The 26,686-nt window shown below is 49.2% G+C and overlaps 3 protein-coding genes across 7 annotated transcripts in view; 2 read left to right on the top strand and 1 right to left on the bottom strand.

Moving 5' to 3' along the window:
- The window catches only part of BSDC1 (BSD domain containing 1), a 26,940-nt gene extending 3,771 nt beyond the window's left edge, over positions 1–23,169 (top strand). For 2 of the 5 annotated variants that reach the window (XR_014807405.1, XR_014807404.1), the window contains exons 3-11: positions 1,601–1,717; positions 4,892–5,059; positions 7,790–7,844; positions 9,745–9,860; positions 10,270–10,338; positions 10,507–10,585; positions 11,895–12,374; positions 19,541–20,712; positions 20,845–23,169. Coding sequence is in view for 2 of the 5 variants with exons in the window: in XM_003356284.5 (XP_003356332.1) it covers positions 1,601–1,717; positions 4,892–5,059; positions 7,790–7,844; positions 9,745–9,860; positions 10,270–10,338; positions 10,507–10,585; positions 11,895–12,374; positions 19,541–19,644; positions 21,625–21,657 (1,221 nt within the window). In the remaining 3 variants the exon portion in view is untranslated. Of the gene's footprint in view, positions 1–1,600; positions 1,718–4,891; positions 5,060–7,789; positions 7,845–9,744; positions 9,861–10,269; positions 10,339–10,506; positions 10,586–11,894; positions 12,794–16,706; positions 18,135–19,540; positions 20,713–20,844 lie in introns of those variants that run through there. The other 3 variants (XM_005665183.4, XM_003356284.5, XR_014807407.1) reach the window with 2 other exon arrangements.
- FAM229A (family with sequence similarity 229 member A) lies at positions 21,898–26,686 on the top strand. Its single transcript, XM_084963740.1, has 4 exons — positions 21,898–23,942; positions 24,376–26,013; positions 26,095–26,241; positions 26,421–26,686. Exons 2-4 carry the CDS (start codon positions 25,877–25,879, stop codon positions 26,521–26,523), a joined length of 387 nt encoding a protein of 128 aa, XP_084819866.1. The 5' UTR covers positions 21,898–23,942; positions 24,376–25,876; the 3' UTR covers positions 26,524–26,686.
- TSSK3 (testis specific serine kinase 3) lies at positions 23,761–25,297 on the bottom strand. Its single transcript, NM_001287419.1, is given in 2 exon segments — positions 23,761–24,422; positions 25,153–25,297. Coding segments are annotated over 2 exon segments (807 nt in total).

Raw genomic sequence — 26,686 nt, 5'->3', positions numbered from 1 at the left:
CTCATTGAGGGGCCCAGTGGGAAGGGATGAGCGTATGCTGTGGGTGAGATTAGATGGGCTTTGTAAGTGAAGGTAAAGATTTTATACTTACCATAGGATGCTGTGTAACCACTGAAGAATGTAGAGCAGGGGCAGTGGGCTGCACTGACTTAGAAAGCACCTGCTAGGGTCACAAGGAGAAGGTAGTGAAGTATCTGATGCAGCCTGGGAAAGGGGTCTGGATGAAAGGCAGGTTGGCCTAGACTCAAGTGGCGACAGTATAGATGGAGAGGGAATTAACAGAAGACTCTTCCACTCCACTTATGGAGTCCTGAGTCTGAAATGGAGGCATTTGCACCACAAGAGAAGCCTCTGGCTGATTGGTGAGACTCGCCCATTCAGAGACTTCCCCGGCTGGAGTTCCTCTTGTGGCTCAGCAGTAACAAATGCAACTAGTATCCATGAGGATGTGGATTCAATCCCTGGCCTCCATCGGTGGGTTAAGGATCCAGCATGAATTATGGTGTGGTTCGCAGTTGTGGCTCGGCCTGGTGTTGCTGTGGCACAGGCCTGCAGCCACAGCTCTGATGCAACCCCTAGCCTAGAAACTTCCATATGCCATAGGTGTGGCCTTAAAAAGACCAAAAAACAAGGAACAGAGACTTCCCAGGCTGATAAAAACTAGGCAGGCCCTTCCCCAAAAGAGAAATCACCAGAACACTCAAAGGCATGCTTTAAAAAATGCAGGTGATTATCCCTGAGAAAGATGAAAGGGCTTGCAGGGGTGAGCACAGAGATAGTCCAGGAAGGTGTTTTAGAGTGGGTGTGAGGATGGAGCAAGACCAGGGGAGACTCAGCAGCTGAGTGCCTGCTGTCTCACCCTGGGGCTGAGTGCAGAGTGAGAGGCAGCAGCAGGTATCAGGTCTGTGCAGATGAGCTCTGTGTAACCTTGGAATGGTGGGACCAAGAAGGCCTAGGAGAGAATCCAATCCAGTATTTCTCTTAACACTCCCCTTTGTTGAATGTAAAAAATCACACCTTTTTACTGGTGTTGCCCAAAATTGCTCATAAAAGCTTTCTAAACTATTGCTGTTACTAATGCAACATGTTTGTGCAACCTTTCACACAAATGCTTTCACCTGTTGCCTTATATTTCAACTGAATTTCCCTGTAACAAAAGAAGTAAAAAGGGACACTTTCCCTTTGATTAAAAAAATCACACACGTTCTCTTCATGTTGTTTGAAATTGGAGACAAAGGTCATGACGTACAGCATAGCAAAGTGACACTTCAAAGTCTGTTCTGTTTTCCGGCTACACATGCCCCCTTCCTCAAGACATGTGCTCAACACAACGACTCATCTAGTCTAGGAGAAACCCGAGGACTCGAAGTGTCTAGGCTGAGCTCAGTCCCTGTCCTCAGGGCAGCAGGAAGTTCAGTGCTCTCTGCCGTTGGGTAATCCCAGCTTGTGGAATTGGGACAAGTGAGCTTTGTTTCTGAGCCCAGGCTTCCTGTGTCCCTTGAGTTTTCCATGTGTCTCTTTGGTACCGAAGCATGGGGAACAGGAACAAAAAGGGTGGTGAAGCCCGCTAGCGCTGTCATCCGTCTCTGTCTTCCCTTAGTCCTCTGAAGCCTTGGAGTTCATGAAGCGGGACCTGACCGAGTTCACCCAGGTGGTGCAGCATGACACGGCCTGCACCATTGCAGCCACTGCCAGCGTGGTCAAGGAGAAGCTGGCCGTAAGTACCCCCTGCACATTCCAAGCAGCTATCCCCCGTAGCCTGACCTACATGGGACCCAGGTTAGGGCTCCCAGTCTTTCCCCCATTAGGTGATTGTTTTTCCCTGTAGGCTCCCATTTTGAAAATTGTGTCTGTCATAAATGTGGCAAACAAGCTACATAGGTTAAGTAATAATGAGTTTTCTCACTTCTGTATTGTTTCAGCAAGTGTTTCCTCTCAGCAAAGCCATTCATTGTAGACTGTTCAGAAAAATACAGATAAATACAAGAAAAAGAAAGGCCTAGAGACACCTGTAATTCTGTCTCCCAGAGATTAGCTACTGTTAATATTTGAGGAGTGTACCCCTTATGTACACTTTCTTTTTCGAAACTGGAATCCACTGAATACGGTGTTTTATACTTCTTTACTTAATCATTGCATACCTCGTTCTACAGCATCATAAATGACAACGTGTTCTGTTGTGTGGATTTAACCAATTTCTAGTTTCCTATTTCAGTTTTTTTCAGTATTGTAAACAGAGGTATAGTGAACATTCTGATTGCTAAACCTTGCCATTAATATTTTCTTTGTAATAAAGTATTGGAAGGGATATAGGGTGAGTGCAGTTTTTACACCTTTTAATATCTGCTCAAAACTACCCTCCAGAAAGGTTTTGCCAACTTGTATTCTTACTGGCCCTAATGATGTATAGTGGGATTCTCTTTAGATTCTAAAAGTCAGTGTAAAAAGCAAGAATTGTATATGGTCAGAGATAGACCTGCAAACCTCAAGTTCTGATGAAGAATAGTATGCTGGCTTTCTAGTACAGTTTCTCCTTTAGGAGTAGAACAGATTCCACTTTCTTTTTTTTTTTTTTTTTCGTCTTTTCTAGAGCCGCTCCCACAGCATATGGAGGTTCCCAGGCTAGGGGTCAAATCGGAGCTGTAGCCACCAGCCTACGCCACAGCCACAGCAACGCAGGATCCGAGCCACATCTGCAACCTACACCACAGCTCATGGCAACGCCAGATCCTTAACCCACTGAGCAAGGCCAGGGATCGAACCCGCAACCTCATGGTTCCTAGTCAGATTCATTAACCACTGCACCACGACAGGAACTCCAGATTTCACTTTCTTTGATCACCAGCTGAATCAATTGCCTTGTGATTCAAGGCCATTTTGGGCTTTTTTGTTTGTTTGGGGGGGGGTTTGTTTGTTTGTTTGTTTGTTTGTATTTTGCTTTTTAGGGCTGCACCGTTGGCACATGGAGGTTCCCAGGCCAGGGGTCAAATCAGAACTATAGCTGCTGGCCATAGCCACAGCAGTGCCAGATCTGAGCATTGTCTTTGACCTACACCACAGCTCACAGCAATGCCGGATCCTTAACCCACTGAACGAGGCCAAGGATCAAATCCGAAACTTCACAGTTCCAAGTCAGAATTGTTTCCACTGCACCGTGACGGGAACTCCTAACTCTTTTTTTTTTTTCCAAGGCCATGTTCTGAAAAACATGTTAGGGAGTTTTTTAGCCAAGCTTCTTTTGTCGAATCTTGTAAAATACTGTCAGCCTGCTAAGCACAGCTACTGGTAATCATGAATGACAAGCAGTAATCCAGCTGAACTCCTGTAGGTCTAGCCAGTAGCAGAGGCACCACTTGTTTCTTTCATTTATTTATTTCTTTTTTCATTCAACAACAACAAAAAAAAGAGTTCCCGTCGTGGCGAAGTGGAAACAAATCCAACTAGGAACCGTGAGGTTGCAGGTTCAATCGCTGGCCTTGCTCAGTGGGTTAAGGATCTGACGTTGCCTTGAGCTGTGGTGTAGGTCACAGACATGGCTTAGATCCCACGTTGTTGTGGCTCTGGCATAGGCCAGTGGCTACAACTCCGATTTGACTCCTAGCCTGGGAACCTCCATATGCTGTGGGTGCTGTCCTAAAAAGACACAAAGACAACAAAAAAAATATGATTATATACTGGGCCAACACATACTTATTGATAGGCTCTAGGTTTAAAATGCCTGGGGAGCCTAATCAGGAGTAAATATTTCTTTGTCTTTTTCTTTTCCTTTTTTTTTGGGGGGGGGCCCACCTGCGGCATATGAAAGTTGCCAGGCTAGGGATCAAATTGGAGCTGCAGCTGCCCACCTACACTACAGCCACAGCAACACCAGATCATTAACCCACTTAACAAGGCCAGGGATTGAACCCTCATCCTCATGGATACTAGTCGGGTTCTTAATCCACTGAGCCACAAGGGGAAGGCCTCACTTTTCTATAAGGTTTGCAGAGCCTGGCCCTGTCTCTCAGCACCCACCCTTGCTTGCTCAAGGGTGTTCTGACCAGTGTGGCTCAAGATTGGTGCCCCACTTGCCCCTTCTGGGAGGTCTGTTCTTATCCTGCCCATATTTCCTCAGCCTTTCGTATACATTACTCTACTTCCTGAACAACGATGATGATGAAATTGTAGTATTACAGTACTGCTATTTGTTAAGTGTTTGCTATATGGCAGGCAATGTATATGCCTTATCTCTTAATCGCCATAGTAACCCCCCCCCGAGGAAGTATATTCATCTGCATTTTATAAATAAGGAAGCAGGCTCCAAGAGGATTTAGGTCTCATAACCAACAGGTAATAGAACTGGGATTCAAATCCAAGATTGACCCCCAAAGCTAGTACCTTTCTCATCACTCTACCCCATAAGTCTTCCCTACTGAATGTCCTTGCATGGATCCTCTCCGGTCAATTTTTTTTTTTTTCTTTGACCTCGCCCAGAGCATGTGGAAGTTGTCAGGCCAGAGACTGAACCTGCCCCACAGCAGTGACCCAAGCTACTGCAGTGCCAACACCAGATCCTTAACCCACTGTACTGCAGGAGAACTCCTCTCCTATCAATTTTTCATCAGCCTGATTGGCCTTGAAATTTTGATGAAATAGACAGTAAAGGAGCTCTGTGCTGACATGCACAGGCCTACTGAGGTGCTGTTCTGCACCCCCATCTGAGGGATGGGGACCCTGACTGTTTCTTTCTCCTTCTCCATCACCAGAGGAGGGGTGAAAAGTCATGAGCATTTCTCTGCCCCCCCCACCCCCAGTACACCTTGGCCCCTGACACTTCAACCTCCGTACCGCATTCCCCGAACTGCATCCTACTCCTGGGCCACTTGCTTCCTCTGTTGCCTTCTCTCTGCAGACCGAAGGCTCCTCGGGAGCAACAGAGAAAATGAAGAAAGGGCTGTCTGACTTCCTAGGAGTGATCTCCGACACTTTTGCTCCCTCACCAGACAAAACCATTGACTGCGATGTCATCACCCTGATGGGCACACCATCTGGCACAGCTGAGCCCTATGATGGCACCAAGGTATTCACCGGTGGCTTTTCCTGCGGTTGCCCAATGACACCAGGCTTCCAACCTGAGCTCACAAAAGCAATAATGTTCATAAAAAAGAAGTATATGTGTATAGTTAAACTGGAGAATACAGACAAGCAAGATAGTTATGTCTAAACCCATAATCCCATCACTCAAAGCGAACCACTGATTTTTCATTGGTGTGTATAACCTTCTTTTCCTTTTTTCCTTTTCCTTTTTCTTTTTTTTTTTGATTTTTAGGGCCATACCTGCGGCATGTGGAAGTTCCCAGGCTAGGGGACCTCCTAACCTTCCATTTCTTTTTACTCACAAACAGTGGTAAAGATAGTTTGAGTTTTTCCTTTTTAACAAAAAAAGCACTTTGTACATGCAATTTTGGTTTTGTTTTTTGTTTGTTTTTGGCCATACCTGAGGCATATGGAAGTTCCCAGGCCTGGGATCAAACCTGCATCTGTGCCACAGCAGCAGCCTGAGCCACTGCAGTGACGACACCAGATCTTTAGCCTGCTACACCACAGGGAACTCCTGTACATGCAATTTTGTAACCCACTTTTAAAAAATTTACAATTAGAGGAGTTCCTGTTGTGGTACAACGGAAACAAATCAACCAGGAAACCATGAGGTTGTGGGTTCCATTCCTAGCCCTGCTCAGCGGGTTAAGGATCCGGCATTGCCATGAGCTCTGGTGTAGGTCGAAGATGCAGCTCAGATCTGGCATTGCTACAGCTGCAGTGTTGGCCAGCAGCTATAGCTCCAGTTCAACCCCTAGCCTGGGAACCTTCATATGCAATGTGTGTGGCCCTAAAAAACAAACAAACAAAAATTTGCAGTTGGAGTTGCCATTGTGGCTCAGGATGTTGCTATAGCCCTAGTGTGGGAACTTTCATATGCTGTGGATGCGGCCCTAAAAAGACAAAAAAAGGAGTTCCCGTCGTGGCGCAGTGGTTAACGAATCCGACTAGGTACCATGAGGTTGCGGGTTCGGTCCCTGCCCTTGCTCAGTGGGTTAACGATCCGGCGTTGCCGTGAGCTGTGGTGTAGGTTGCAGACGCAGCTCGGATCCCGTGTTGCTGTTGCTCTGGCGTAGGCCGGTGGCTACAGCTCCGATTGGACCCCTAGCCTGGGAACCTCCATATGCCGCGGGAGCGGCCCAAGAAATAGCAACAACAACAACAACAAAAGACAAAAAACAAAACAAAACAAAACAAAAAAAAAAAGACAAAAAAAAATTATAATTAACTATTAGCAGACTTCCCAATCACCATCATTTTTAATATCTTTAAATTCTTTTTTTTTTTTCCTTTTTTGGAAACGTGCAGAAATTCCTGGGCCAGGGGTCAAGCTGGAGCCACAGCAGTGACAACACCAAACCTTAACTGCTAGGCTGCCAGGGAACTCCAATGTCTTTAAATTCTTAAGTGTATATAGCATAATTCAGTCATTTCCCTAGTGTTAAGGAAGGGGAGGACTTTCTGTTTATAGCTGAAGTTTGCAACTCCTGTGTCCCTAATGGGAACACAGCTTATAGTTCATTTGGTAGACTGGCTATGAAATTAAGAAAATTTTTTTTTTTTTTTTGTCTTTTTAGGGCTGCACCCGCAGCATATGGAAATTCCCTGGCTAGGGGTTGAATTGGAGCTGTGGCTGCCGGTCTACACCACAGCCACAGCAACACCAGATGCAAGCCACCTGTGCAACCTACACCACAGCTCATGGCAACACTGGATTCTTAACCCACTGAGTGAGGCCATGGATCAAACCATGTTCTCGGAGTTCCCATCGTGGCCAGTGGTTAACGAGTCCAACTAGGAACCATGAGTTTGCAGGTTCAATCCCTGGCCTTGCTCAGTGGGTTAAGGATCCGGCGTTGCCATGAGCTGTGGTGTGGGTCGCAGACGCGGCTTGGATCCCGCATTGCTGTGGCTGTGGTGTAAGCCAGCAGCTGCAGTTCCGATTTGACCCCTATCCTGGGAACCTCCATGTGCCATGGGAGCAGCTCAAGAAATGGCAAAAAGACTAAGAAAAAAAAAAAAAAGTGTTCTCATGGATACTAGTTGGGTTCAACCACTGAACCATGGGGGAACTCCATAATTAAGAAATTCTTTTTTTCTTTTCTTTTTTTTTTTTAAGGGCCGCACTAGAGGCATATGGAAGTTCCCAGGCTAGGGGTTAAATCAGAGCCACAGCTGCCAGCCACAGCTATAGCAACACAGGATCCAAGCCGAGCCTGCTGTCTATACCACAGCTTATGGCAACACCAGATCCCCAACCCACTGAGCAAGGCCAGGGATTGAACCCACACCCTCACCGATACTAGTCAGATTTGTTTACTCTGTACCACAATGGGAACGCCCCAATATTAAGAAATTCTTGATGAATTGTTTTAATTTGAGGGAGTTGCATTATTTCAAAATTTTCCAGTAAATTTGGACTTTAGTAATACATTTTCACTAACATTTTTCATCTCTTACATAATTTAGAACCATTGTATACTATAATTTTATAGCCTGCTTACACTTTATTTCCTTAGTTCCCATGGGTGAAATATGGGTGAAAGACCATTTTTCTAGGAGCTCCAGTCTTAGACTCTACTCTGTAGCCCACAGTGTTAATTGCCAAGTCCCCAGTGGGGAGAAGCTGAGTTGTCATTGATTGGCAGAAAGGAGTTGCTTTCTATCCCTCGCACTTCAGAATTTTTGTTCTTTTCTTTCTTTCTTATAGGCTCGTCTATATAGTCTGCAGTCAGACCCAGCAACCTACTGCAATGAACCAGATGGTGAGGGGGTAGCAGTGAGGGGCAGGCTTGCTGGGCAGGTGACCAAGGGGTCTGGATTGCATGCCCTCTTTGTCTCTGGCAGCAGTGGCCGGGCACCCCCTGTGTAGAGGGGCCAGAGTGGGGGTAGTTTGAACCTTACATCTAGTGGGATGGGTTGATGGTCCCGCCTTCCCCCCTGAACCCCGATTGCTTCATCCCCTTCTACAGAGGCTTTGCTCCTCTCACCCCCATCCTCAGCTCAGGCTACCTCCCAGCCCTGCTGTCTGCCTGCCTTTCCTTTGGCCTGTTTGCTAAGCCCTTGCTGTGCAGCAAGCCTTAGGCTGAGAACTGGAGACCAGAAGTGGGCCAAACCCTCAACCCTCTCCAGACCTCCAGGAACATGCTGTTAGGAGAGGGCTAAAGCAAAGATAGTAGAGATGGAGTGACTGCTTCTGGAGAAAGATAGAGGCAGTGGGAACCCAGAGGATGGTACCCAGCCCAGCCCGGGAAACCTAGGGTGTAACACCTGAATTGAGGTTTTAGTGATGAATTAGAGGTAAACTGGTTGTACTTCCAGAAGTAGATGGAGGGTGTTCAAGCATGGCACCAGGACATTTGAAGATCCAGAAAATCTAGGCCTTGGGGAAGGTCAGATAAAGGGTGCATGTGAGGGCATGAGGGCAGCAGCACCACCAGAGGCACCAGACTGGAAGGCACCAGGCTAGGCAGCTGGAATTTTGTCCTAAAGTGCTCAAGATAGGGTTCTTAACGTTTTGTTAAATCACAAGGCCTTTAAAAATCTGTGGGCAGTAATAAACCGTTTCTTAACAGATTTTTATATGCAATGTGGGAATTCTTTAACCCTTTAAGCCCATCTTTGGACTGTAGCCTGAAAAGCCCTCCTATAGAGAACTATTGAAGGGTTTTGAGGTCTGAGGCCTGAGGTGATCAGATTTTACACCGTGTAAAAGAGCCTTTGGGCATGGTTGTGTAGGATGAAATAGAGAGGGAGAGACAAAAGATGGGAAGACCAGTTAGGAGGCTTGGTAGGAATCCTACATCAAGGTAGAGCCAGAACCAGGAAAGTGGCAGGTGGGATGAAGAGGAAGGTGAGCATAGAAGACAATGAGGAAGTGGAATCCACAGTGACTGGATGAGGGAGGGGTCTGGGAGGGCCCCCTCCTCTCCCTCCCCCTCCTCCAGTGGATAGCTAGGTGGGAAGGTGGGGGAGGGAAGAAGATAAGCATACATTGTGTTTGCAGCATCTGCTGCTGGATGTATCCAGGCAGCCAGACCTCTGCATCTGGAGCCCAGAAGAGTAGCCTGGGCTGCAAAGACAGACTGAGGAATTGTCAGCAGGAGGAGGTTGAAACTCATGGTTGAGTGGAAGTTATCTTGGGAGAAAATGGAGACTGAGAAGAGATAAGGAAAGGAAAAAGAAGAGCCCACTGAAGACTCAGAGGGAACTAGAGAAGTGGGAGGAAATTGACAAAAGAGTGAGAAGCCAGGAGCGAAGAGGGCTTCAAGAGGAAGGGAGTGGCGCCCAGGGTCAGAAACTGGGATGTCGCATAAAGAGGACAGAGAAGCCACCATTAGATCCCAGCAACATGGAGTTGCTGGCAACCTGAGAACCGCTGTTTCAGAGAGAAGGCGAGTCAGTAGCCAAGTGCAGTGGGCGAAAAAGCAGGCAGGCAAGGGAGAGCATGGAGACTGCAGCCCCTCTCTGATTACTCGGGGGCCACGCCCAGATATCAGGTCCACCCACCGGTCACCCTGCCTGACCCCCATTCTTGGGCCATTTGGCTCTGGAAAAACCTTAAGCTTTCCTCATTGTCCATGTCCAGACCTAGGTGTGGTTTCTCTAGGCCCAGTGTTCTTACCAGACCCATGGAACTGACCGTCAGCGTCTGTTCCTCTGCAGGGCCCCCGGAATTGTTTGACGCCTGGCTTTCCCAGTTCTGCTTGGAGGAGAAGAAGGGGGAGATCTCAGAGCTCCTTGTGGGCAGCCCTTCCATCAGGGCCCTCTACACCAAGATGGTGAGGGCCCACCAGCAGGACCTCAGCCAGCTCCTGGCTTGAGGTGGGGGGAGGTGGGAGGGACATGTGCAGAGTCATTTGTGGAGTCCTCTAGCCTAGATAGCAGTGGGAGGCTCTGTGGAGCCCAACCAGCGAGGTCCTGAGCCAAGAATCCACATGAGGGAAACTAATTCGCCATGTTTCTGGCAATCATGGTAAGAAATGGAAGGGCTACCAAAACCTGATTAGAATTCTTTTCTCCCTCCTTGGCCATGCTGGGCCAGGAAGGTGGGTTTGGGGGTAGAAGCGCCCTACTCCGCTACTTAGCCCTTCTGTAATCCAGAGTGGCTGGGAGCTGGCCCATAAGCTGGGGACATAGACCCTACACAACCACTCCCAAAGTCTCACCTCCGCCGTCCTCTCCCTGCAGGTGCCCGCGGCTGTTTCCCACTCAGAATTCTGGCATCGGTATTTCTATAAAGTCTATCAACTGGAACAGGTATGCTGGCCCAACAGGGGGAGGTACTCCACTCAGCCATGGGGGAGGTAGGCTTGATTTTGTTGAGGGAAGAAGGGGACAGAGGGTACTAAGAGTGCTGGGATCAGGACCAGGGTCTGGGAAGAGGGTTCCCTGACTCTTTCTAGCCATCTTCTCCCCCACATTCAGGAGCAGGCCCGGAGGGATGCCCTGAAGCAGCGGGCAGAACAGAACATCTCTGAAGAGCCTGACTGGGAAGAGGAAGAAGGTAAGAGGAACTGACAAGTACCAAGTCCTGCCTTTGGGGGGCTGTCTGGACCATTCTCTCTGAAGCCTGGAGGGAGGTGACAACCCAGGGAAGAGGAAGGAATGAGTGCAGTGTTGGCACATGCCAAGGATGGGCTGAACGAACAAGGGGATGTTTACCTGGGGTGGTGGAGCCCAGGTTTAGGTACAGTAATCACGTGTCAGTTGTAGCAGAGTTCCCTGTCAGTCCATGGGCTAGCTACTTCAGAGTCATCTGGGATGCTTATTGAAATTCCAGATTCCCTTGCCCCACTTCTGCATAAGACGCTATGGAGATGTGGCCAAACTTATAAAAAAAAATTGGGGCCGCACCTGCAGCATGCAGAAGTTCCTAGACCAGGGATCAAACCTGCACCACAGCTGTAAACAGAGCCACAGCAATGACCATGCCAGATCCTTAACCTGCTGAGCCACAAGGGAACTTGTGTTTTTAACAAGCTCAGTTGGTACTGTTAATGCCTAGCCAGACTTGGAGACTGCTGGCTTAGGGATAGAGCTGAGCATCCTCTGCCTGGTAGCTCAGCTTAGGACAGTGTGTTGGAACCACCTGCACGATAATCATGTTAACACAGTTACTAAGTGCTTATAGTATATGCCCAACCTATACTAAAAGCTTTACATGTACAATCCTTCCCACAACTTCATTATCCCTCTTTTGCAAATGAGGCAGGTAGGTTAGAGCTAAATGGCTTGCCCAAGATCATGCACGTGGGTTGTAGGTGAGCTCAACCTGAACCTCAAATTGACTAACTGTCTAGTTTTGGCTTTCTAAGCTATAATTGGGCTGCAGTGCTGAAAGCTGAGTGCCCAGGAAGCATGTGCTAGCCCTTTGACCAACAGAGTATTTGTGGAGAAACCATGACATGAGGAAATGCACCTGTTAGTCTTTTTTGGGGGGGGGGGGTTGTTCTTAGGGCCGCACCTGTGGCACATGGGAGTTCCCAGGCTAGGGGTTGAATCAGAGCTATAGCTGCTAGCCTGCACCACAGCCACAGCAGCACCAGTTCTGAGCCGCATCTGCAACCAGTATTGCAGTTCATGGCAATACTGCATCCTTAACCCACTGAGCAAGGCCAGGGATCGAACTTGCATCCTTATGGTTACTAGTCGAGTTCATTACCGCTGAGCCACAACGGGAACTCCATACACCATTAGTCTTGATCAGAGCAAACCTTGGCAGGAATCTGCAGTCTCTCTTCAGAGAGCATCAAGGTCATCTTGGGGCTGACCAGGGAACATCACTTTCTTTCCCTTCCTTTCTCTCTTCACAGAGGAGCTTGTGGGAAGTTCGCCCACATCTCCAAAAGAGGTAAAGGTTCCTGTGGCCAGAACTTCCACATCCCTTGAAGGAGGACCTGGCCCTCAGAGCCCCTGTGAAGAGAATCTGGTGACCCCCACTGAGCCTCCAACAGAGGTGACTCCATCGGAGAGCAGTGAGAGCATCTCCCTCGTGACACAGATTGCCAAACCTGCCCCTGCATCTGAGGCAGCCGTGATGCCCAAGGACCTGTCCCAAAAGCTTCTAGAGGCATCTTTGGAGGAACAGGGCCTGGCTGTGGATGTGGGTGAGACTGGACCCCCGCCCCTTGCTCAGTCCAAGCCCAACACCCCTGCTGGCCGCCCAAGTGGCCCAGAGCCCAGACCTCCAGCCAGAGTAGAGACTCTGAGAGAGGAGGTACTCACAGACTTACGGGTATTTGAGCTGAACTCGGACAGTGGGAAGTCTACACCTTCCAACAATGGAAAAAAAGGTAAGTAAAGGCTAAAGCCCAGGGAGCGTGTTGGGGCAGGGCAGGTGAGAGTTGTCACCTCACAAGGCAGATTTGTCTCCTTGTCACTTGAGAGGATCCTAGGAGCAGATCACCTTCACTTGTGATAATGATGATGGCAGTGACAACAGCTACTCTAGGTGGAGTATTTTCACTGTATTCCATCGATTCTAAAATGCATTTCTTCTCTGCAATTAGGATGCTTCTTAAAATTAATTGTTGAGGTCTCAGATTCATCACAGTAAGGTTTATGTCAGATCCTGTGCTAAGGACATAGCGTTAAATGCAGCATTACATGCTTTTAATGGAATTTCTCAGTTACCAAGGGAGCTCGTTAATTTCAGATTTACATCTCACAACCCCATATTCCTGTCCTTATTTTGCTAATGAAGAAAGTGAGCGTCGGAGTCCCTGTCGTGGCGCAGTGGTTAACGAATCCGACTAGGAACCATGAGGTTGCGGGTTCGATCCCTGCCCTTGCTCAGTGGGTTAACGATCCGGCGTTGCCGTGAGCTGCGGTGTAGATTGCAGACGTGGCTCGGATCCTGCGTTGCTGTGGCTCTGGCGTAGGCCGGTAGCTACAGCTCTGATTGGACCCCTAGCCTGGGAACCTCCATATGCCGAGGGAGCAGCCCAAGAAATAGCACAAAAAAGACAAAAAAAAAAAAAAAAAGAAAGTGAGCCTCAGACATGTTAGGTAACTTGTTGGACGTCACACTGCTGGGAAGTAGCAACCCCAGATTCAGACCCAGGTCTGTCTGATCCGAAACCCGTGCCCTTTACTACCACACTGTGCCCGTTTCTGTCCTTTTGGACAGTTCAACTTCAGGGCAGGACTTCCTGAGACATTGATTGCTGTCGGGGATCTTTTCCCTGGATGGTGTTAGGAAAGTCATTTAGCTTCCCTAGTGCTTCATTAATTATTATTATAAAAGATATAAACAACTTACATGTACAGTTTAAAGAAGAATAAAATGAACATTTGTGAACTTGGAGTGACCCAGCTCACATAATAGAGCTTTAGTTTCTTATCCGCATAATGAAATTTTAGACTGGAGACCCTTGACTTTATGTCAAGGGGGATCCTCTCTCTAACTCCTGCAACTAAAGGACAGTGATGGCTCTAGTATCAGCTTTTTTGCCATATCCAAGATACCTCTCCAGGGATAGCCTCTTGTCAGTGAGACCTCCCCTTGCTCCTCACACACAGGCATCCTGTCTTTGCCAACACTCAGCACCAGTTGGCCACCAAGCTCATCAAGTGAGCACTGACCTGCTGGCTGTGAGGGGCTGGCTTGCTGCACTGGATGGGAAATGGGCCCCCTCACACCCTACCCTGCTCCCTTGTGGAAACTGCTGCATTTCCAGTTTCCAATGCAGTGCTTGCCTTCTGACTCTGATTCAGTGAGGTCATCCATTGAGCTGCTACCTACTCTTTATGAGACACTAAGGAGGGAGGGGCTAGAGCTGCAGTCTTTATGATGAAGCCCAAAGCAGTATGGGACAGGCTTGGTACCGGAGGAGTGCAGAGAAAGAAGAACCTCTGGGAATCAGCAGGTGTTTCACCGAGGAGACAGGAGTTGTGTAGGAGAGTTGGAGAGTTTGGGGCAGGTGCGGAGGAGTGGTAGTCCAGGCTGAGGGCCCTATACAATCCAGATGGCAGAGGGCATGGGGCACATTGAAGAGGGTGACCAAAGCCCACTTTTCTGTATTGTTCCCAGGAAAGGGAGGAACACGAAGAGAGATGGGAGTTGGCTCAGAAATAGAACTTGAGAACTTAAAATCTTGGACGTTCCCTTGCAGGAGTTAAGGATCCAGCATTGCCACAGCTGCGGCATAGGTCGCAGCTGCAGCACGAGTTTGATCCTTGGCCTGGGAACTTCCACATGCTGCACGTGTGGCTAGAGGAAAAGAAAAAAAAAAAAAAAAACTTAAAATCTTGAATTGGGAGTTCCTGTCATGGCTTAGCAGTAACAAATCCAACTAGTATCCATGAAGATGCAGGTTTGATCCCTGGCCTCGCCCAGTGGGTTAAGGATCCAGTGTTGCTGTGAGCTGTGGTGTAGGTTACAGACATGGCTAACATTTGGTGTTGCTCTGGCTGTGGTGGAGGCCAGCGGCTACAGCTCTGATTTGACCCCTTGCCTGGAACTTCCATATGCCTCAGGTGCGGCCCTAAAAAGACAAAGAAAAAAACTCTTGAACTGAATTCAGAAAGGTGGACTTGGTGCCACAAAGCAGCAGGGCACGCTGCTCATATTATATGCCCAACCTATACTAAAAGCTTTACATGTAGAGGCTAAAGGTTCAGGCTCTGGAGTTTAGACAGTTCTGGCTTCATCTCCCAACCTTGCTCAGAAGCCGTGTGACTTTAGAAAAGGTACTGATCTTTTCTAAGCCTCCATTTTCTCCTCTGTATGTTGGAGGTAATTGATTCATGATAGGTCTTCAGTGAGAGAAGAAATTTGGGTAGAGCCATGCTTTGGGAGGGATGATAAAGATGATAATAAGAGGTACTGTTCTCTGAGCACTTTCTGTGTGTCTGTACAGCTCTGCCTAAGCACTTGATAGGCATATCACTCAGTTCTCACAAAAGCCCTATGAGATCTGTGAGATTTTCTCCATTTTTTTTTTAACTGGTAGAAAACTGAGATCAAGAACTCACCTAATAAGTATTTATAAAAGCATGAAGTAGCTTTTAGGAGAGTGAAGAGTAGGTGCTAGACCCAACAGGTGATGTGGGGTTGCTGGGTGCCTGGTACAAAGGGTCCATTCAAGAATTTTAAGAGAGACCAATCAGCCCTACTGTACTTCTCTCCAGCCACATTCAGTTGCTCAAGTGCAGGCACAGAACAGATGGGAAGTTGGACTTAATCAAGGTTCAAGTTTAGCCGGGGAGAAAAAAAGACAAGAGTCTAGGTGTATACAGGAAGTGATCAGAATGATCATGGAATCTGAGTAAGGGCTGGAATAAACGGTTAAAGAATTATAGGTTCCACATGGAATTGGCCTACTGGAAAGCATGATCAGAAAAAATGAGTGGTGGGTAGAAACTGGAAGAAATGAGACTGTGGGGAAGATTCAGTGTAAGCTCGTGCGCCATACTGCCTCTGACGCACTTGGGGATTTGCAAACGGGGGGCTTGGGGATTCAATGCAGAAGACTCACCAGAAGTAATTGCAGTCGCTCAGTGGGGGGAAGCTGGGATCTTGGATTAGGGTGGGACATTAGGGACAGAGTAAAGGGAGACTTGGAGACAGTGTGACTCCTTTTCCCTTTGGGGGTGGCCAGCCACAGGGACCCCTGAGGTCCCATGGTGATGCCTGTCATTGCAGAGCTGCTTCCCACCTGCATTTTGTGCCGAGATCCATTTGATTGAGGAGACTAGACTTAGCCAGCTCAGGTTCCCTCAGCAGGGAGCAAGCACAGGAGATTAGAGTAGGCCCTATGGCCTGTGGACTGGAAGGAGCCCTGGGCTTAAAACCCCACTTCACCACTGCTGACTTGGGAATGGCTTTTGCCTCCATTTCTTCCCTGGAGGAGCAGAGATCCAATTAAATGGAATAAAATAAGCTATAAGTGACGGCACTGTGAGGTTAGTAATCACCTGAAAACTCTCCTTTCTTACTTATTTTTTATTTATTTATTTATTTATTTTTTGTCTTTTCTAGGGCCGCAGCTGCGGCATGTGGAAATTCCCAGGCTAGGGGCCTAATCAGAGCTGTAGCTGCCGGCCTACAGCACAGCCATAGCAACCCAGGGTCTGAGCTGCATCTGCGACCTACACCACAGCTCATGGCAACGCCGGATCCTTAACCCACTAAGCGAGGCCAGGAATCGAACCCGCAACCTCATGGTTCCTGGTTGGACTCGTTAACCACTGAGCCACGATGGGAACTCCCTCTCCTTTCTTACGAAACAGTAAAACTCCATCATGAAGTCTTAAATTTTCTCATAGATCAGTTCTCTGCACATGCACAGTGTAATGGAGATTTTTTTTTGTTGTTGTTGTTGTTGTTGTTGTTGCTATTTCTTGTCCCCACCCTACCCGCTTCCTCACTGCTGTACTTTGGCTCAAGTCTTTTTTTTTTTTTTTTTTTTTTTTTTTTTTGCTATCTTAGAGCCTCACCCGCAGCACATGGAGGTTCCCAGGCTAGGGGTTGAATCGGAGCTGTAGCCACCGGCCTACACCAGAGCCACAGCAACGCGGGATCCGAGCCGCGTCTGCAACCTACACCACAGCTCACGGCAACGCCGGATCGTTAACCCACTGAGCAAGGGCAGGGACCGAACCTGCAACCTCATGGTTCCTAGTCGGATTCATTAACCACTGCGCCACGACGGGAACTCCATGTAATGGAGATTTTAATACTCTCATTGTGTGACAGGACAGGGTGGTGGGAGGAGGCAGGTGGCAGAGAAAGCCCAGATTCATCTCTCTGCCACTCAAAGCCTTGATTTCCTCATCTATGAAATGGGACTGTTAATACCTATCCCAGAGAGTGGATGTGAAGTGCTCCAAAGATGTTAGCTGATACTTTTTTATCCCAGAGGGTCTGTGCTAGCATTTAAGCTTGAAGAAGAGAGTTTCAAATCCCTAGAGGGCAGCCTGAGGTTAAGGAAAGCTGCCATGGCCATGACCACAGCTCTGAAGGGAGAAATCAGCCAGGATCCAGCTCCTAACACACAGGAAGTCTGCACTGACAGCCATGAGCAAGCCACCAGAGTGTCCCAAAAGTACAGGGAGCCTTAGATGCTAAGTCAGAAGAACTGGGTCTTCGTTGCAGACTTGCCCCTGACTATAGGACCATGTACAAAATTACTTAACTCTTAAGACCATGCCTTTCATGGCTCCATTTGTTAAATATCCACTATGTATATATGTTATAGGTACTTTACATGATACTGCAAATTTTTTTTTTTTTTTTTTTTTTTTAAGCCACAGATGCAGCATATGGAAGTTCCCAGGCTAGGGGTGGAATCATAGCTATGGCTGCCAGTAACGACATATCTGAGCTGCAGCTCACAGCAATGCCAGAACCCACTGAACAAGGCCAGGGATCGAACCCACATGCTCATCGATACTAGTCGGTATCTCTTCCACTGAGCCACAGTGGGAACTCCTGATACTAATTTTAACAATGTTGTATCTCAAACTGCAGGCCGAGGTCTACACAGAATTATCCGGGTACCCATTTATAATACAGAAATCTGGGCCACCACCTACACGAGCTAAATCTGAATAAGGGGATGGGAGGGCAGGAATCTGCATTCTAATAGCTCCTCCAGTGGGAATTGGGATTCCACCCGGGTCTGCTTGTCTCTGCTTATGGTTAGCTGGGTGGCTAAGGGAACAGTGCAAGGCTACTTACAAGGAGCGTCAGGGTTGGGGGTGGAGGGCGCGAGGGGGTGTGTGTCTCAGAGCCTGGGACCCTGGTGAGGAACAACCTGGAAAAGATGAAACAAAATATTTACAGATGGTGCCATTGGGAGATCAGAGCTTACTCTTTTTTTTCGGGGGGGGAAGAGATTCTCAGGCTACAGGGTCGAATCAGAGCTGCACCTGCCAGCCTATGCCACAGCCACAACAACATGGGATACTTTAACCCACTGAGTGAGGGCAGGGGTAAGACCTCATGGATACTAGTTAGATTTGTTACCTCTGAGCCACAATGGGAACTCCAGAGCTTACTCTTTTTAAAGGTGCTTTAAAAAAAAAAAAAAAAGAAAGAAAGAAAAAAGATTACAAAGTAATATGTGTTCATTTTAGGGGGAAAAAAAGAAAAATTTTTACCCCATGACCTCATCACCTAGAGAGAACTATTCATATTCTTGTGAATATTTTGCTCATCCTTCCTATTTGTGTGCATGTATCTATGAGCATATTTTTTAAATGGAATCATACTACGTATATAGGAACTATCTTTGTAGTTGTCTTCTTAGTAAAAACTTCTACATGTACATTTTTTTATATTGCCTGTAAGAAGCCATACCCAAATATGAATGTTTGGAGCAGTGGTTGGCAAACTTCAGCAGCATCAGAATCATCTAGCGCAGGAAGGAGTAAATGTTTTCCATACAGAGCCAGGTCAAAATATTTTAGGCGTTGGGGATATACAGTTTCTGTCCCACCTCCTCAACACTGTTGTTTCAGCATGAAAGCAGTCATAGACAATATGTAAACAAATGGCCATGGCGTGTTTCAAAATTTTATTTTCAAAAAACAGATGGTAGGCTGGACTGGGTCCACAGGCCATAGTTTGCCAACCCCTGATTTAGAGAAAGGGTCCATGAATATTTATTGAGTACAAACTATTTGTTCTAGTCACTTGGAATGCATAAGAGAACAAAAGAGTCCTGTCCTCGGGGAGCTTTCATTCTGCCTCCTCTATTACTAGACAATAAGCATAGTAAATCTGATTATGTAATACACTGGAAAGTGATATAATGGAAGAGAGAACCACCAGAGCAGAGTGAGGGGGGCACGGTTGCCGTTGAATGTTGGACAGTCAGGGTAGGCCACACTGAGATGGTGAGATTTGAGCAAAGGTGTGAAGGAAGCAAACAGGTTAGCCTGTGGATATCTGGGGAAGAGCTCCAGGTACAGGGAACAATCTTTGCAAAGGCCCCAGGTAGGAATGTGCCTGGTATGTTTCAGGAGTAGCAGGATCAGTGTAGGTAGAATGGTGTGACTGAGAAGGAAGAGGTTCATTGTTTATTTCTTCCAGAAGATTTCCATGGCCCCCAGGGAGCTTCTGGGTCAAAGTGCTTCTCCACTATTGGGTAACTGTTTTGCCATGTATATAAACGTTCTATAGCCTAAACTTTAAACGCCACATAATGTTTCATCTTATGACTGCACCATTTATTTTTGTAATTTCCTAGCAGTGGACTTTCAGGTGGTTTTCGAAGTTTTCATTACTGTAACAGCAAAACAGTGAATATTCTTATGGTTATGTTTTTTTACCAAATCCAAGATTCTTCCTTAGAATAGATTCCTAAAAGTGGGATCACTGAGCCAGGGAAGGGAGAATGTTAAGGACCTTTGAGGTGTATTTCTCAGGCCCTTGTAAAGGGTGCTGTCAGCCCCAGCCACAACCTCTTCACATACCCCTGCCTGTCTTTCACACTCTGGGTCATCGTTCTAGGCTCAAGCACAGACATCAGCGAGGACTGGGAGAAGGACTTTGACTTGGACATGACTGAGGAAGAAGTGCAGATGGCACTTTCCAAAGTGGACGCCTCTGGGGAGGTGAGTGGGCCTGATTGGCCACAGGGAGGCAAGCCCAATGATCCCAGGTCTCAGGACTCGCCCCACCAAGCCCAGGTGTCCCCTCAGGATGGGTCTTTGCTCCTAGCTAGGTGGCAGGCTTTCGGGAAAGGAGCTCAGGCCTCCCACTCAGGCCCAGAACAGTTGTGATCAGCAGGCTCTGCCTCCCCTCGATTCCAGGGTGGATGGCTGGGAGAGTACTTGACATTAGCTCCTGTCAGAATTACCTGGGGAGCTACTAAAAAATGATTTGCCATCCTGCCCCAGATCTTTTGATTCATGGTGGCCAGATGGGGGGAACTTGAGCAAACTCCTGGCCTTGGAGACAATTTGACAGTGTGATCACTGAACCTGAGCCTCTGTGGCCTGGCATTGATCACTGTAATCTCATACACTGTGATAGATGATGCATGTGCACACTTGAGGCATAGTCCCTGGGAAACATGGGAGCACTGGTCCATGTTCCTGAAACCACCACAAAAGCCAATCCAGTTATAAGCTCAAAGGCCTATTATTCTAAACCACTTCTCAGGATCAAGAATGGGTCGTTTTGAATCAGAGCCTGGGGATGAAGCTCTCACAGCTAATAAGGGACAGGATTGAGGCTCCAGTCCACACATGTGATTCAAGTCATTTTATATCCACTGTCACACAAGAACCACATGGTTCCTTCCATCATGTAGCTCAAGAACCTGCTCTAAAGAGGCGAACAGATTAGAGAGATGGGAAGGGCCTTATTTTTCATGTTGGGAGACTGAGGCCTGGGGGCAGGTAGTGACTATGCAAGAGTATTTTACACCTGTGACCTCACTATACTCAGGATAGAGAAGGTCTTGTGCCCTCTCATGCCACAGGGCCTTCATGTCTTTGCTGTCTTCGAAGCCCTTTTTTGGTTTTTGGTTTTTTTTTTCTATTTTGGCTGCCCTGCGGCATATGGAATTTCTGGGCCAGGGATCAGAACTGAGCTGCAGTTGTAACCTAAGCTGCAGCTGCAGCAACGCCAGATCCTTAACCCACTGTGCTGGGCCAGGAATAGAACCTGTGTCCCATGTTCCCAAGATCCTGCTAATCCCATTGTGCCACTGCAGGAACTCCTTTGCAGCTCTCTTTATTTTATTTTATTATTATTATTTTTTTTTTTGTCTTTTTCTATTTCTTGGGCCGCTCCCACGGCATATGGAGGTTCCCAGGCTAGGGGTCCAATCGGAGCTGTAGCTACCAGCCTACGCCAGAGCCACAGCAACACGGGATCCGAGCCACATCTGCAACCTACACCACAGCTCACAGCAACGCCAGATCGTTAACCCACTGAGCAAGGGCAGGGACCGAACCTGCAACCTCATGGTTCCTAGTCGGATTCGTTAACCACTGCGCCACGACGGGAACTCTTGCAGCTCTCTTTAAAACTTGACATATGATAATGCAGAACAGAATCACTCTATAACCCATCATACCAGGGATTGCTGCCAACAAGCCAGAAGAGTTGCCTACAGAGACTTCAGCTGGGGATTAGGGAGCTAGAGCCCCAGGTAGAGACCCTGTGAGCCCCTGTAGTCCAGTGCCATGCTTGCTTCTAATCACAGTGCCACTCTCAAGTTTCCTGCCTCTCAGACTCGTGTTCTTAGCTGCTCTGCAGGAGACAAATTTTCCTTAAGGGGTTGACTGACTTAGTTCTTATAGGCAGGGTATCCCCTTGTAGTGTCCAGTGTTGATTGGTAGAAGCTTTCCTTTGAGTCTGGAGCAATCAGAGCAGCCGACTCACCCCCTAGGCAGAGGGCAGCTCTGCTCCCCAGACATTCCTTAAGGCTAGTAGTTCGCATTTATAGGAGGCTGCATATGGCCCAGGGGTGGGGGTTGTGGGAGGGCTTTCCTGAAATGGAGGCAGCTGGGGAGCCTGGGTCTGGGCTTGACTCAGAGGAGTAAATACGTGTTTGTGCTCTCCATTATCCCCTCCCTTTGCAGCTGGAAGACGTAGAGTGGGAGGACTGGGAATGAGGGGAGCCAGAGCACGCAGCTCCCCCGCCACAGCACCTCCCACCTCCCTCGCACGTCTCAGCCTGGCCCTGGAAGACACTGACTAAGACTGTCCCCTAAATGGCCTCTATCAGCCAGAGCTCTGGGGAAATTCTGGGTTGCTCCTTGTTGGCCCTTTAGGCCTCTCCGCACATCTGGGAAGGGGCTCGATAAATCCAAATCAGGAACTCTGACTTGTGCTAACCCTAGGATGACCCGAGGGGGAGGAGACCTACCCCCACCGGAAGAGCTTACATTTTTCTGCTGAATGCCCTCTGTTCCTGGGTACGCTTGCTAGGAAGTCCCAAGGGATAGCCCTAGCCCATCTACCTGTGTAGACAGAGGCTAAACCACCAATCTCTTGGAGGACGCCGAGACAACACACTCTCACCTACAAGCAGGCAGGGAAGGCCGTGCCACCTGCCTTTGGCTAGACAGGGATGCGAACACATTTCAGTTCCTATCCCAGCGGGTAAGAGGCATTCGCTTCTGGGACATTTGCCTCTCTTAGGAATCTCCCTCCCAGGCATTTTCCATTCCTGGAAAGGTTCCTTGTGGTTCAGAATCTAGAGACCAAATTTTGAGTTCCCGCCTCCCTCCTTTCACCCAGTCCAGGTTGGTATGTCCCCAATGCCTTTCCCAAGGCTTCTTCATGTCAGATGCACCCGAGTCCTTAGCCCAGCTGTGCCACCTGCAAGAGTCTGCTCTTGCTCCTCTTCCCCTCCCCAAGAAGGGAGGGGGCCACTTCAGGCCCTTCCATGCGTTGACTGGCAGGATACCTTGTCCAACCAGCTACCCACCTCGACTCCCCTGTAGCTTAGGACACAAGCCAGCTACCAGCGGTACAGAGCAGTGATCAAAGCCGAGTACTTACAACTCTGGTAAGCCCAGCTTCTCCGCCGCAACCCTTCGGTTTCCTGAAGGGATATGTTGGGGGTGAACTTCTTGAGACTCTCATCAGGCTTCTGCAAAAGCTCTTCTTCCTGAAGGCAGATCCAGTCTTTGTGGCTCTCACCCTCCACACTGGTAAAGCTGCGCCTCTCTTGGGGGAATGAGGGGCTGCAGGAATCCCTGGAGCCCCTGGTGCTTCATGATGCTGCTCTGGTGATTCTTGTACATAATCTGGTGTGTTCACCAATGATTTAAAGGGATCGTGGTCAGGGACGCCAAGAGAGTGGTGGTCACTTCCACTTCAGACCTTCCGTGAGGGGGTGGGATGGAGAGAATGCTTAATCTTTTTTTTTTTTGATGGGATGGGGTTTTCTCTTTGTAATTATTTCTTTAGTTTAATTAACCTTTTGGTTGTTTGTGCAATATTATATATTTTAAATTATAATGCATCTCCCCAGAGTATTTTCTAGCTGGGAAAAGAAAAAAGGAAAAAAAAAGATTCTAACAGCTGTTAGTTTTGTAATTAAAAAAGAAAGAAAAAAGAACTTTTTCCTGAACCTTTTCCAGATTTGCCGTTAACAGCATTAAAGAGATTCAACAGAAGCTGGAAAGTGTCTGGGGGTCTGTTCTTGTCCCCACAGCAACTGCTCTAGAGCCAGAGCAGGGTGGCTTCCTACTTAGAGCCTGGGGGAGGGTTGTGGTGGGAGGTAGCCTGGGTCCTGAGGAAGTCCCTTGTCCTCATCCCAGACTCGGCTCGGCCTTTGGGATGAGGAAGGGCCAAGCCCCCAGCAGGCCTCTCACCAAGACAAGGAGTCAAGAGGCTGTTCTGCATTCCCAACGCTTCTGCTTTTATTTGGAAAGGAAGTTGCAACAACAGTTTTTTCAGTTGCTCTTGGTCATTTTTCTCCTGTCCTCCCCCTGTACGTGTATGATTCTGGGGACTGTTTTTAATTAACTTTAGTTAAACACCGGTATGAAAATCACTTGTCAGCCGTAATAAAAGGGAAGTCTGAATGAGGCCCTCTCGTTCCATGAAGATCTTTAAAGGGAAAGAGAAGTAAGGCTGGGGAGGGTATAGGTAAGATTTAGGATAAGTAAACTTAAAGTGTAAAATATATATCAACATTTTAGAAGCGGGTTTTTGGGTTTGCTTTCTCCCCCTGCTTTATTGGGGAGGACTTGCCATTGCTTTTATCAAGTGCTTGCTAGCCATGGATGCCAACTAACTTCTTCAATTGAAGGCCGGAGGGTCATGTCTGGTTCCAGGAGCCGCTTCAGCAAGTCCTGGCATTCGGCTGAGATGCCCAGATGAGTGGGGAAGGACACCCCTTTCTGCTGCTGCCACAGCATCTTGGGGATGTCTGTGTCATCAAAAGGTAGGCTGGCACAGAGCATGACGTACAGGACCACGCCCATGCTCCAGATGTCCCCTTTCTTGCTATCGTGGGGAATACCCTGCAGTACCTCGGGGGCGGCATAGGCTGTGCTGCCGCAGAAGGTCTGGCTCAGCTCCCGGCATGACTTGGGCAACACCTTGGCGAAGCCAAAGTCTGTCAGCTTCAGGTTGAAACCCTGCAACAAGGCGTTCTCGCATTTGAGGTCCCGGTGGGCCACACCACAGCCATGGCAGTAGCGGATGGCCTCGACCATCTGACGGAAGAGGGCCCTGGCCCGGCTTTCAGGCAGTGGCCCTCCATTCAGCACGCAGTCAAAGACATCCCCTCCTTCAGCCAGCTCCATTACCAGGTAGATTTTCCCGTCAGCAGACTCCAGCATCTCATACACTTGAATGATGTTCTTGTGGTCCAGGGTACGGACAATCTGGAGCTCCCGAGGCAGGAATCTCTGGATAAACTCTAAGGACACAAGGGAAAAGAGAAGGAGTGTCAAGTCCAGAAGGGCCTAGAACTCCTCTCCTGACTCCTGCCTTCCAGCTCTGGCCCACCATGTCTGGGTCTTGTGCCTTGGTTCCCTTGCACAGCCTTTAACATCCAGCTATTTGGACACTGCAAAGAATGTTCACCCCTGTTGTTTTTGTAGCTAATATATTATTCAGAGGAACTGTTCCCTGTCAGCCTCAGGGACCGTTGTGAGCAGCCTGTGAGACCGTGGATATCAAAATGCTTTGGAGACTTTTTAGACAAAGCTGTTGAATCTTTTGTGAGGCCTGATTGCCCACAGCGTGGTGAGCCAGCTCCTCTCACCTCTGACTCCTGAGTCACAGTTCTTTCCATAAGCCCTGTCTTTTCCCAGTCTCTACCTTCCTTGGCCCCACTCCTGCCCTCTGCTAGTCCTGGCCACAGCCTTCCAGTCTCTTCCCGTCCTGGAATAGGAAAGCCCTGGTGGGCTTGGATTCTGTTTCTGAGGATCCTTCTACCTCCTGCAGATTTAATCTTGGACTTTGGAGGGTGTGATTGTCCTTGACACCCAGCATTCCTCTGTTCCCCACTGACCTACCCCAGAGCCACACTCCCTTGCTTTCCTTGGTTTCAGATCAAAGAGAAGGAGGAAATGGTCCTTCTGACTGGAGGAAGCGCCCACCCACTTCAGCCAGCCCTCCCTTCCTCCAAAGGGCCCCCAGCTCACCTTCTGGCCCTCCCATCTTGTCTATAATTTTAATTGCCACTTTTCTTTGGTGTTTTTTGGAAACTGCTTCCTTGACTTTTGAGTAGGTCCCTTCCCCAATGGTCTTGCCCAGCTGGTACCCATTGGAGAGCAGAAAGTCCTCCATGCTGTCTAACACCTCCTTCCTTCCTATTACCCTCTCAGCTCATGCTGCCTCTGCGAGGCAGCTCTACTCCACCATCGCCCTTGGCCCGCTCCTTTTCCCCCCAAGGACTTCATCCGCAGCCGCCCCCAGGGCTAAAGCATTCTCCGTCTGGAGACAGCAGCCGCAGGTGGTGGGGAGGGAGAGGGCCAGACATTTTAAAACTCTGGCCTAATTGTGATGTAAATGATGTGTGACTCTTGGCCAAAATGAGCAATGCTCCTATCTGCCCTCACCACCACCACCACCAAACCCTGTCCGGGTTCAGTCACTGCTGCGCCCCGACCCCGCGCCAGGCAGTGAGTCGCTCGCGGCCCCGCCTGTGGGGGGCGCTCCAGGGGTCTGCGCGCAGCCCAGGATGCCAGGCTCCTTTCGGCGGACGCCGCCTCCTGTGCCCCCATAGGGCAGCTCGGGGTCTGTGCGACCCATGGCATGAGCCCTCCAGCTCTTGGCTCGCCACCCCGCTAAGTGCCCGGGCAGCGTGAGGTTCCCTGGCCGGAGGAACGGGTTCTATGAGGTCACCGCGCCTCGGCCCGGGTCACAATGCAGCCTTCCCCTTCGACGCCCGGGAACGGACGCGCAGCAGACACCTGCCCGGATCCGCCTGGACCGGAGCGTCCTCCCGTGGCCAGGGCTCGGGCAGCTGCTTCCGGCCTGGGACCGGTCTCGGCCTCCGGCAGGTGAGCAACAGCCCAAGGGGCGGGCGCCGGGTGGGGGAGCCCAGCTGCCCGGTAGCGGCCTGACCGCTACTCCCCGCGCAGAGCGCCCCGGGGCCTGGACATGAGTGCCCAGGAGCCCCCTCAGGGTCGAAGATTCCCCATTGAGGCTGGAGACTCCCCCGGCCTTGCCGCCGCCCCTGAGTCCCAGGACAGCCCGGAGCCTGTAGCTACGGAGCACAACCCGGTCAGGTAAGGCCGGCGCCCCTCCTTGCCGCCCCACCTTCCGTCCCTAGACCGACCCCGCCCCATATAAGGTACCACATCCACGCCCGAACCTCGGGGACCCCAAGTGCACTCCTAGACGCCATCCCAACAGGATAGGCGGGCCTCCGCCTCAGCGGCCCCTGTCACACCCCGCTTTTCCCTAGGCCGCTTCGACGCTGCCCCGGTTGCCACTGCCTGACGCTGCTGCACGTGCCCATCGACGTCTACCTGGCCATGGGCGGGAGCCCCCGGGCCCGCGCCACCTGAGTGCGCCTGCGCACGACGGCTCGGCGGGAGCCGGGCGGGGACAAGGCCCGCCGCGGGCCACCACGCTGAGGTCGCGCGCGCCGAGCACGAGACAGTGATGCACATTTTTAAATAAAAGAATGATGCACATTTTAATAAAGCACAGCATAAACTGTTCTTTTCA

Source organism: Sus scrofa, chromosome 6 (assembly GCF_054392235.1).
Source record: "Sus scrofa isolate SSC_HxYL_T2T_F1_AM1 chromosome 6, Sscrofa_HxYL_maternal_Yorkshire_Landrace_v2.0, whole genome shotgun sequence".
NCBI lineage: Eukaryota > Metazoa > Chordata > Mammalia > Artiodactyla > Suidae > Sus > Sus scrofa.
This window is presented reverse-complemented; position numbering and strand designations above follow the sequence as displayed.

Bases quoted from the DNA above. Each gene is read 5' to 3' on its own strand.
- FAM229A (XM_084963740.1), top strand. From the start codon at position 25,877: ATGCAGCCTTCCCCTTCGACGCCCGGGAACGGACGCGCAGCAGACACC. The intron at 26,014-26,094 runs GTGAGCAACAGC...CTCCCCGCGCAG, and splicing joins CCGGTCTCGGCCTCCGGCAG to AGCGCCCCGGGGCCTGGACA. The intron at 26,242-26,420 runs GTAAGGCCGGCG...GCTTTTCCCTAG, and splicing joins ACGGAGCACAACCCGGTCAG to GCCGCTTCGACGCTGCCCCG.